Source organism: Macrotis lagotis, chromosome 4 (genome assembly GCF_037893015.1).
Source record: "Macrotis lagotis isolate mMagLag1 chromosome 4, bilby.v1.9.chrom.fasta, whole genome shotgun sequence".
Lineage (NCBI taxonomy): Eukaryota > Metazoa > Chordata > Mammalia > Peramelemorphia > Peramelidae > Macrotis > Macrotis lagotis.
Window position 1 is genome coordinate 38,313,339 of NC_133661.1, and position 12,356 is coordinate 38,325,694.

The window sequence follows — 12,356 nt, forward strand, 5'->3', positions numbered from 1 at the left end:
AAATGGTAGCAAAAAATGGTCAAAAATGATGAAAACAACTTACATTCATGTGATGTTTTGGGACTTGGAAGAGCCTGTCCTTACAACAATTTCTTAAGGTGAGGTTATTTGAAACTGTTCATTTTAAATTCTGAGATGATATGTTAAAGGGAAAGTGTTAGAGGAGACAATAAATCCCCTCTCTTCTTTTCCTGACCTTTCCATGGCTGTTTTTCCTGAGTAATTTCCTCTATAGGGTGATCCCTAATTCAACGAAATCATAGGTAGAGTCTCTGAGAACTGGTAAAGTTAATATTCTGCATTTAGTTTCTAACTACAAACTGCAATAAATGTTGGATATTTATGAAGGGGATGACTTTGGTTATCTGGATGAAGATATTTCCTTATTAAACAGAATGGAGTTGAGTTTCTCATGATACAGCATTGATGACTACTCTTTGTCCCACGTAGATAACCAGTCCTACGTGACTTCATGTATGTTATGTTTTTCAGGCAAAGAAAGGAAACTATGCCTTTTTGTGGGATGTTGCAGTGGTGGAGTATGCAGCCCTGACAGATGATGATTGCTCAGTCACCGTCATCGGCAACAGCATCAGCAGTAAGGGCTATGGCATAGCACTTCAGCATGGCAGCCCCTACAGGGACCTCTTTTCCCAGAGGTAACTAGAACACAGATGAGGGAGGAGGGTTGTCTTGGTGGACGTTGTGGCTGGGCTAGCAATCTGGGCTTGGAGATTCTTAGAAATATGCTTTCCAGTGGATGATTCCTGATGCTAAATAGGATGAAGAGGCAACCACAACTTTTGTATCCATTTTGTTTTGGATGAAACTGTGAAGTTGTAGCCACTGATTGCAATGAGAACGCTTGAGCTTTGAGACAATGGTCAATGATAAAGTTGTGAATCTGGTTTGTGGATTGGATTACCTCAATCATAGCTTAACTTTCCTTTTTCTCTGCTTCAGGATTGGTTGGTGAAGGGTAAGTGGATCAAAGGATATGAGACAAAAATCAAGTTATTCTCATTATAAGTGTCTGAGGATAGATTTGAGTTTGGGGAAATGAGTGTTTCTAACTCCAGACCTGGCACTCTCTATCCACCACTAAACCCCTCGGCCCTTAGAGCTCAGGGCAGTCACTGGATCTAAACTTCACCTTTCGCAAATGAGGTAACTGAATAGCAAAGAGAGTAAATAGCATACCCAACGTTCCATGGGCAGAATGAAATGGAGCCAAGATTCAAACCTTCAACTTGCCCAGATGAAACATATTAGTAAAAATGGTCACCAATGATAATAACTTGCATTCAAATGATGTTTTGGAGCTTGGACGGTACTGTCTTTAAAACAATTTCATAACGTAGATGAGTGGAAGTCCGTATTCATTTCCAGAAAATGTGACAAAAGGAAAGAATTAGAGGAGACAACTACTTAGATTAAGAGAAATTTGAAATGTTATCCTTCATCTTCATTGACTTTATTTTAGGATTCTTTATCCTCTTCTATTTGCCTTATGAATTAAGTCATATATTTCTCCCTACTGACCCCTATTTTTTAGCTATCCTCTTTTATTTGGACTTAGATTTATATGTAAACTGATCCTCATGTTGAAATGGGGATAGTGATATTACTGGCTAAATCTGCATTGACCCCTTCATCCTCCAGCAATAGAAATCATTATTTTCTCAATCACTTGCTAGTGGTTTTCAAGAGCACTGCTCTTTGCCCAGTGAGAGGCAGATTGGCATCTAAGGATTAGAGGAAGACCATTATGTTCACAAAGAAATATTGCTATGGAAGCCAAAAGATGAATTCTGGGTATTGTCTCTTAGATTTCCTTGAATATTTATTTGAATAGATACAAAAATGGAGTGCAAAAGTTGGTGAGGAGTCTCTGATGAGCCCTGGAGAGTGAGACATCTCTAAGAATGAAACAGGCTAGACAAGGCCATAGATCTCATTGACTTGGAGAGTAGGCAGGCTGCCACTAGTAGAAGCAATAACAAATAACTTAACAATTAGATATTCAATAAATTGAAATGAAGATTATTTTTTCTTTTCCTTCTAATGAACTATATTTGGCGTATTTCTGAGAAGGCAAGTCCATATTTAGGCATTTGCACATCTATATACCAGCCTGCTAAATATTAAGAGTATTCTATATGCTGATGAAAAGGAAATTTATTCAATTTTTTTTGGCAAATTTACCATTGCACAAAGCACTGGGTTGGAAGTTCTGGAAACATAAAGAGTACTGAGGAGTTACACATGCTCTAATGACCTAATTATCTAGAGAGAAAATGATCTCAGTGAGGAGAAATGAACATAGTTCTGCTAACATTTGCAAAGTTAATGAAGAATTTTGTGGATTGGAATGTAAAGAAATAAAAACTCTACTATATTCAGGATCCACAGACATACAGATTATCTTTATAGGTTTAAAACTGGGAAAGGATACTATATAAAGTAGTAACCCCCCATCACACACATACACACACATTTTCTATAATACAATTAAGAACTTGAGAATTGAAATGACTTCCCTAAGGTAACTACCATCTAAAATTTGAGTAGGACTGAAATCCTGGGTTTCGAACCACAAAGGTAAGTAGTTAATAAAAGGATGCTGAATTGAATTGAAATGTAAAGAGTAAACAGGGAAAATGTCTATGAAAATATGTATATAACAATATGGAATGCTGGGAAAAATTCATTTATTCAATTAACATTTATTAAACAATTATGATACAATGGGCACCAAGGATACAAATCAATAATAGATACTGTCTTCAAAGGGCTTATATGATAATGCGTAAAGACTATATCTGAGGTGCTAGGCCTTCATGGTAAAGATACTATCCCATTCTTGACCAATCCATCAAATAATTAGAGAGTATTCATTAGGTTATCAAATGCACAGTATGTGGCCAGGAATGTTATGGTTTTCTCTCTGTTTCTCAACCCATCCCCACCCCCACACACCATTTTTCTATTAAAATAATTTTTTTTTCAGATTTTGGCTTGCCCAAGGCCACACAGCTAGGTAATCATCAAGTGTCTGAGGTCGCATTTGAATTCAAGTACTCCTGACTCCAGGGCCAGTGCTCTATCCACTGCACCCCCTAGCCACCCCAAAATAATTATTTCTTTACTGGTTACCCAGGCTTATATGACTATAGTGTATATAAGAGCTTCCAACATGTGAAGAGACTATTTTTTTTGTATTTTAGATTTTTTCCTCTCAATAGATTCTATGTAACCAGTAATAAATATTGTTACTTTTATTGTTGTTGCTGCTGGCAATACAAATACTACTAATCAATTTTATGTATAATTTTAAGACTTATAAACTATTTAAATGAATTATCTCATCTGATTACCACAGCAACATTGCGAGGTACATACTCCTCTGCATTTTACATACGATAAAACTGAGTCTGAAAAAGGTTGTATGACTTGGTCATAGTTACACAGCTACTAAGTTTCTCAGTTAGGATTTGAACTCAGGTTTTCCCATTTCCAGGCTCAGTCTTATACTTCATCTAGTGCCTCCAACATACAAATAGTAATGCATTTTGGCACATTAGTTAAGGTATACACAACTTAGCCTCATCAGGGACCAATTACATGAAATCTACTTTGCAATTTTCAATGTAAAAATAATAAAAGAAGTAATCAGGGCAAATTCTATGGAACAACAAGAGAGATTCACTGCTACTATATTCATGCTCCTAAAGGAATTTCAATGTTAAATTTTTGCTCCTTTTAGATTCTTTCGACCTGGACCAATGCTGTAGTCATACACTAATTATAACTCTGACTATAAAGGATGGTAGCCTTAGTCTTGCGCACATCTCTTGCCTGTGTTGCTGGGCGGCAATACAAAGCACATTTGTACTTTTAATCATGAATTTAATTATTATTGTAGTGTTTATGGAGCTTCAAGACAATGGGACATTGTCTAATGACTTCACAATTATTATATTATTATTATTCATTTCAATGAATTTTATAATTCACTAGTGGTGGTGTATAGCTCTGAGAAAATTTGTCCATACCATTGCCCTTAATCTCTATTCTAATCTCTTCTGCAGAAGTTGCCCTACCTTACCAAGATGGCCCCTAATATTTGCCTTCTGTCATTGTTCCATTCTCTCTGTAAAGAATTCATGATTGAACATATATTCTTCTATGAGATATTAGGTTTCTGAATTCAGGACAAAGAAAGCTGGAATAGTAATTGCCAGCAACTGCTCGGCCCTTGAAACAATGTTTAATTAATGTCAGAATGAGAGGAAGTAAATGCCATTCACTTTCTAGGTAAATGTACAGCAGTCCCTAACCCATGTTCATAAGGCTCATTTATATAGTGCAGCATTAAAGCGCCCTGGTTAATCACACAATTCAGGTTTCAGGGGAAATATGACTGTCAATGGCAACCTGAAACCAACCACCAACTTTGTGAGATTGTAAATCATGTATTTTACCTATCAAATCCATTCACAAGGGAACCCATTACTGAGACTTGTCTAATTTTGTGAGGCAGATTCATGAGCACAGTCATGATGATAAAGAGATGGACTGTTTGAGATCATAGAGGGTTATTTTAGTATGGCCTCCAAGAGGCTACTGACTTTTAAACTTGGGAGATGGACATGTGACTTATGATCAAAGAAGAATGGACAAGAAACTGTCCTCATCAAATGTTTTTCCCACAGACCTTCCTCCCTCAACCACATTAGGCCTCATACCTACCTCATATTATTCCTCTTTCCAGTAGTATACACCCCAGGTACACTTAGTGGACTGGGGGTTGTTGTGCCTACAATAAGACATTCTTATTTATTTTCTCTGTCCATTTCTTCTCATCAAAGTCTGCAACATTTCTTCCCCATTTCTACCTTTTAATATCTCTAGATCCTTTCAAAGTGGAGTTCAAAAGCCATTTTCTTCTCATTATTTTTTCTGAATTGACCAGGTGTCAATACATGTTCCTGCTTTTCATTCATTTGTGTACATATGTATTTATACACCTAGATCCATATTATACTTATCCTTCGAATACATAACACTTAAATGGCAGAGATTGTTGAATTGTGTCCTCATGGTTCCTATGGCTTATGATCTTCATGGCTGTTTTTAATTGAATGAAATGAAACCCAAGCCAAATGAAAAAGATAAGAGCAAACATAAACAGCAACCCTTCCAATTTTTAACTATATCCAGATCCTCTATTTGGATCCAGACTTCCAGACAGTTAAACTTATCTTGACTTCATCACCTTTGTAGGAAAAAGATGTCTAGGAGAAGAAAACCTAGATTTCCTAGTTAATTATGGATGCAATGCCCCATCATTAATGGTTGATTAAGAGGTTAGAGAGTTGGTTGAATATGCAATCATTTTTCTACAATAAAGTACAATAAGAACCATAAGCTATTACGAAGTTGAAAGTGAACTCATGCAAATAAAATGTTCTTTCTACATCAATCCATGGATAAATATTTTTTCAAACATATTTGATTCCCAGTCCCAGAAACAGAGTAGTTCAAGAGAACAAATATATGTTTATATGTACATATATATATATATGTTTATATGTACATATATATACATTAATATATATGTTCCTTTTGTCTTTGAATCCATAGTGTATTACACAAAGTAAGCATTTGTTAAATGAACTATTTAATTATTAAAGTTAATACAAAGCCCAAAAGATTAAGTGAAGAATTTAAGGTCTTCCAAGTTCCAGGAGCCTTGCACGTTAACATCCTAGCAAAAGGGTTTATGTAGCCATGAAAAAAATATGGCACCAATGTGATTATCAAAGGCTATTGATATATCACAAAGTCTGAGAATTTGAGGCTATTATGTTTGAAACTTGACAAGCTTTCTGATTTGGCATTGGATGATGAAGCCTGGAGAACAATGCCAATCACTATGATAATATTGGAACTGCCAACTTTTATGGACATTTTTAACAAAGATTTATCTTGCAAACCACAGAGCAAAGGGATTTTTTTAAGGCAAGTGACTTGCCCAGGGTCACATAGCTATTATAGCTCAATTTGAACTCAGGTTTTTTGACTTCAGGTCTAGTGCTCTATTGTATACCAACCACATGTCTCCCCAAAGTTTGAATTAATGACTTTGTAAAGATGAAAATAGTAATGGCCAAAGTGATGGTAGTAGCAATAAGAAGAGTAATTATGTTACTTTTGATGGTGGTGAAATTGCTGTTAATGGAGATGATTAAGGAAATAGTGGTTGTTACAGTGTTAATCCTATCATTATTCATAGTATTTACCCTCCTCCAGCCATACTAAAATTACAAAAGAAGCACAAACTTTGTCATCAAAATTTTTAGGCACTCAGTGTTATTTTCCTGTGTTAGTGATAATTCTTCATCTTATCTTTCAGGATCCTGGAGCTACAGGATACTGGTGACTTGGATGTTCTCAAACAAAAATGGTGGCCACGAATGGGTCGCTGTGACATGAATAGTCACACAAGTGCTCAGACAGATGGCAAGTCCCTGAAACTACACAGTTTTGCTGGCGTGTTCTGCATCCTTGCTGTGGGCCTTCTCCTTGCATGCCTGGTGGCAGCCCTGGAGCTTTGGTGGAACAGCAATCGCTGCCATCAGGAAACACCGAAAGAGGTCCATAGCTTTTATCCTATTCCTTAAGGAAGCTCAAGGTCAAACGTTGAGCTAAAGATTTTTTTTAGGATTTTTTTCTTATAAATAATATAAATCATTTTCATATAGCTTAGAGACATAACATAGATTTGGTTTTTTACAGTGCTTTTCTTGTGTGTGTGTTTTTTTGTAAAAGAACAAATTTAAGTGATTTTTTTATGCTTGTAAAAGTACCAAGGCATTAAAGTCCTGTATTTATCTATAGAGCAGATGCAGTGTGGGCAGCACGAGGGCGCCCTTACCCACTCTGCCTCACCAATGTGCTTCTACCCTGACCTGGAGAGACCAGCTCTAGGGGTAAGAGAGTAGCCCAGAATCCATGCCCACCTGTCCCTTGGCCATCTATCCCAAGTGTCAGTAGGGGGAAACTATGCTGGGTTTCTTCTGAGGGTTATGAGCTGTGTCCCACCAATTTCCCACCAAGGATGGCTGACATGTAGACACAGATGTATGACTCAGTTTCATCATGATCAATGCAAAACTTGACTTTAGGTAAAATTCAAAAGTTTAAGTAAAGTGGCCTTTTCCCCAGGAGATGGCATACCAGGGACTGTTCATGTTATTGGCCTACTGCCTCTCCCCTAAACCTGACCCTCAATAAACTGTTTTCTGCAAAAAAAAAAAAAAGCCCTCCTGAGTGTTTCCCCTAGAAAGTTCTCCCTAAAGGAAGGCAATGGATACTGTAATGTTTGGGGGTAGTATTCCCAAGATAAATTCATTCTTGAAACATTCTTGTATAAAGCCAAGTTCTATTTACATCAATTAACATTCTTAACAAGCTAACCTCTAGTAATTTTGGAAATATGGAGACACTTGCAAGATTCCTTCAGCTCAAACAGATGTTAATTCCAAACGAGTACGGCAACACAGCTGGAAATGAATTGAAATGAGAATCCATCAATTCTAATCTCAGGGACTCTTTTGAAGGTGGGGTTGGAAGGAGGTTGTGGAAAATGAAGTATCTCAAGTCTATGAATCTGATACCAACAGATTAAAAACTGAGGTTTTTAGGATGTTTTCTAATGTACTTTTAATTACTACTGCACAATCTTTAGAAGTTGAGATTTTTCCAATATGGGTGTCCCCCTAAAGTCTTCCTTCAATAATAAATCCCAGAGATAAAACACAATACATTCTATAGGACTTGGATGACTATTGAATGTTTCTGGAGCCAAAGATTTCAGCAATTTGCAAAACACCTGATGATCACCTATGATTTGACTATGCAATTCCTCACGTGACAAAGACACAACCCATTCTTGGACCAATACTTGAAGCCTTTCCCAGCTTGGTAGAATGTGGTAGAGCTTTTGATCTGCTCACATAACTCTTGGAAAACTGAGATCACCTTTATGTCATAATGAGATCATAATCTGGGTTTTTAAAGTAAGTGACATTGTTCATGAAAAAAGCACCAAAGTGATTGATCATAACTTCCTGAAGTCTTGCTTTATCTATTTCTAGATCACTATCTCCTACCTTGCTTCTCTTTTCTCTGTCTCTCTCTGTGTTAGTTTCTCTGTCTCTCAGTCTCTCTAGGTCTTTATCTTTGCCTCTGTTTCTCTCTAAAGTCTCTTCCATTATTTCCATCTCTGTCTTTCTCTTTCTCTGTCTCCTTCTTATAATTCTATAAATGTAGAGAACTCCCAGTGAAGAAATTCCCTCTATCAATATAGCTCAACAACTCTTCAAATGAAGTTCTCCAGAGAAATGAGAAGCTAAGTGACTTTTCATTGTCAAACAGATAGTATGTGTCAAGAGTGGGACCTGGATCTAATACATCTTGATGCTGAAGCCAAATAGCTATCAACTATTTCATATTCCCTGTCTTGAAGTACCCACCAGTGAATGTGAATTCCACTCTCACATTGAAAAGAGTCATTGGGTTAGGAGGGAAAATATCTTTTATTTGTTTTTCTTTCTACTTCTCTTATACTTCACAATGAATAAATGTCAGATTGTAGGTTTGCCAAGCATCCTTGGTGACCTCAACCACAGGAACATGAAAGAAAAAAAAATGGCATGTTATTGGTCAAAGAAGTCACAATTAAGAAAAAAATTAAAATGATATGTATTATGCTAAAAGATTTCTTTTTCTTTTGAGGAAATTCAATTAAAGCAAAAACTAAGATAGTGGAAGCATTTGGAACATGACTAGATTTCTCTTACATTTGATTTTTTTTATTAAACTCATCTGATTTCTTCTATGTCCCAACTACTTGGACCATATGGGATGGTTACTGAGTTAAATGACCTTTGCATTCATCCAAAGCTCACTTGGGCAGGATGCAGAGAATTTGAATGAAAATCTTTTGGGCTAAAGGTCTTGGTCTCAGGTGGAAAATGGGTTTAGAGGTCAAAGAGTTTTAATCGTACCATCACTGACTTTTCCACATTGGGATAATCTTCCAGGAGTTCCTAATCCCATGGGACTTTACATCTTTGAAATACCCTAGAAGAATAAGAATGCAACAATGAATGCAAGACTTGACTAGTATTCATTGACTAAAGCAGAAATGGAGACACAGCAAGAGAGAGAGAAATAGAGACAGTAGAGATAGAGCCAGAGATGATGTCGAACAGTGAAATGTCAAAAATAGGGGAGAAACAAGGAGGGAGAGCAATAAAGAGTCGGAAAGACAGAGACAAAAACAGTCAGAGCTAGAGATAAACAGAAACAGCAGAAAATCAGAGACACGGAGATACAGAAAAATCCAGACCAGAATTATGAACTACTGAAACATGACTAGTTTCTTTCCCATCGTTCTCCAAACTCAGGGACTCAAAACAAGTAACATCAGATCCTGATTCTCTCCCTGTCCCTGAGAATCCCTATGGCATTCAGATATAACTAGAGTTGAGATTGATCTGATGGGAAAATCTGAGCCACAAAGTTCTGCTTCTCTGATACTTTTCATTGAGAGTGATCTAGATAACTGGTACTATTGGAACCTGTGAATTTCATCCCATTTTAACAGCTTTTTTGGTCTTCTTGACAGGTGTGCCAAGATAACCAGTGCTAATCTGAACCGAACATGCTAAGTTCTAGGTGCCTCTACTTATCATTGGTTACATAGAATCTTTTTAAAATAGTGAAAGGACCCATATAAACATGGACTAGAGAAATCATTTCTGCTATACAAATTATGACTCATGGTTTATAGGGTGTTGTTTGCAACTAGATGAAAATTTACATTAATCACAGACTCTTAAAACTTAAGGATTTGACCACAATTCTTGTCAGAACTCATTCCAAAGATGACGTGACTTTCATTCCATATGGTATTATAATACTTCTTCACTTCAGAAGAGTCCGCAGCAGTCTTTTTGATGCTTAGCTATATTGGACATTTAGTCTCTTAATATGCATTTTGGGCACATTTTTTCCCAGTTATATTTATATAGAGTTATGTAGTAATGGAATTTAGAGTTTGTACCACTCTAAGTGGCAATGCTATTGGATCAGCAAGGAAATTCAGATCTGTGAAGAAACCTGCACCACTCCCATTAGAATAATATTTTAATAAATGAAGATGAGTAATGTATAAGTGGAAGAAAGTGCATGAAATGAGGAACATTACATTACTTCTCAGAAGCTTTGTTTTGGGATTCTATTTCCATTCCTTCTTTGGCTTTCTTATTTCCTTATTTCACCTAAAAGTCAAGCTAGGTGAAATAGAAATTAAGGAAGGGATAAATATTCACACCATTCTTTTCCTCAGTCTTCTGGTTACTGAGCCCATTAATTCTGCACGGATGCCTCCTCCTTCCCTCTATAGCTTCATGGATTTCTCTTTTTTTTTCCTCCCCAATATCCCTTTGCTCCAGTGTTCAGATGCCTTCTCTATACATACATACAGTGATCATCATTATAGAGCTGACAATATCTCAGGGGTCACCTAGTCCATCTGGTATATTTTGCAGATGATAAAAAATTGAGTCCTTAATGATAAAATAGATTGTCCTATATGGTACAACTACTTTGTGGCAGAGCCAGGATTTGGACCAAGCTCATTTGATTCAAAATACAATTATTTCCCCTTATACCATTATACTGCAATGATTTTTCTTACTACATAGTCTTCCTTTTTTTCTTCCCATCACTATTCTTTGTAACTGTGTATGACCAAAATGCTTTTGGTTTGTGTACTCTAAGAGATTTGTGACACATAGTCACATCTATTATGTGTGTAAATGCATACACATTGTTGACATGTATATGTTCCTATAATTCTTAATTTTCAAAAGAATATTGATTTCATAAATAATCATACTCCCTTCATGAATACATTGTAGTCCACATACCTTAGAATGTGTTCTTTGTAAGTTCCTATAGTCAAAATATTGATTCCTTTAGTCCTGAGAATTTCCAAAAATAGTTGAGGTATTCAATTCACTAAAATACACAAAATACAAAACAGCATACAACCTTACAGTTCATTTCAATCTTTTTTTTTATGTCACTGAGGTGGTGCAGTGATTAAAGTGTTCATCTTGGAGTCAGGAAGACCTGATTTCAAATGAAGCCTCATGTACTTCCTAACTGTGAGACTCCGGGCAAATCATTGAACTTCTCTTTGTCTCAGTTTCCTTATATGAAAATGGGCAGAGCAATTAGACCTGCCTCCTAGGATAGTTCTGAGTATAATATACATGTCATCATGTTGTGAGATTATATTTGTAAGGCCTTGTGTTAATCTTAAAGAGCCAAATAGATGCTATCAAATTCATCGTTATCATCGTATGTCTACAATGTACTAGGAATTTCTCTGGTTCATAGGAAAAAATCCCCATCTTCTTAGAGTTTTCTTTCTATTGGTTTTAATATGAAACAAAGGCCATTGTTGAACTTATCTTGCAGGTCCTCCAATTTGGAAGTATTGGCTCAAGTTTCTTGCAGAGTCTTCTAGAAGACAGGGTTACTTCTATTAAGACACAGTCATAGGGAGGACAATGGAAAGTGCTTTGAACTTGGAGTCAGTCACAAGACCTGAGTTGGAACACCAACTCTGCCACTTCCTACCTGGGCAACTTTATTTCTCTGAGTTTCAGTGATTTCATTTTTCTAAGTTTTTAGATTCCCCATAGATAAAATTAAAGGATAAAATAGAAGACCTCTACGGTCCCTTGAAGGCAAGATTTAGGAGCCTAATATGCATCAGAATAGGGTTTAATGGGAGTTTACATACATACATACGCATGCATGTAAATGTAATATATATATATATACATTCATATGTATGTCTAATATGCACATATATAAAAACATATCTATAGAATGCAAAATGATTATGTAAAATTGCCAATAACACTTTGGGGAATTTGCATATGTGTTGTCATATGCAATAAATAATTGAGTATAGTGATCATAAAACAGTGCATTGATCTCCATATAATTTATGCTTTGAATTATTTTTGCTTCTTTCTTTAAGGGAGCCTGAAGATGTTCATTCATTAATATTTTCCTGTCTATTTTAGCAACACCCTAAAATTTTAAATTATTTTACAGTTTCAAAAGTGTTTTCTCTTCTCATCATATTCTTTTAGAGTCAGTAATGCAACTATTATCAGTATTTTATAAGTTCAGAGAGGTGGCATCTAGCATTTGTCAGTGACAGAGTCAGGACTGGATTTTACATCTCCTCATTACTAATCATG

General features: G+C 36.1%; 1 protein-coding gene across 1 annotated transcript in view; it reads left to right on the forward strand.

The window, feature by feature from the left end:
• GRID1 (glutamate ionotropic receptor delta type subunit 1) overlaps positions 1-12,356 on the forward strand; it is a 1,019,672-nt gene that overhangs the window by 997,339 nt on the left and 9,977 nt on the right. The window contains exon 14 of the mRNA XM_074236323.1: positions 6,419-6,659. Coding sequence (XP_074092424.1) covers positions 6,419-6,659 — 241 coding nt within the window. The remainder of the gene's footprint in view (positions 1-6,418; positions 6,660-12,356) is intronic.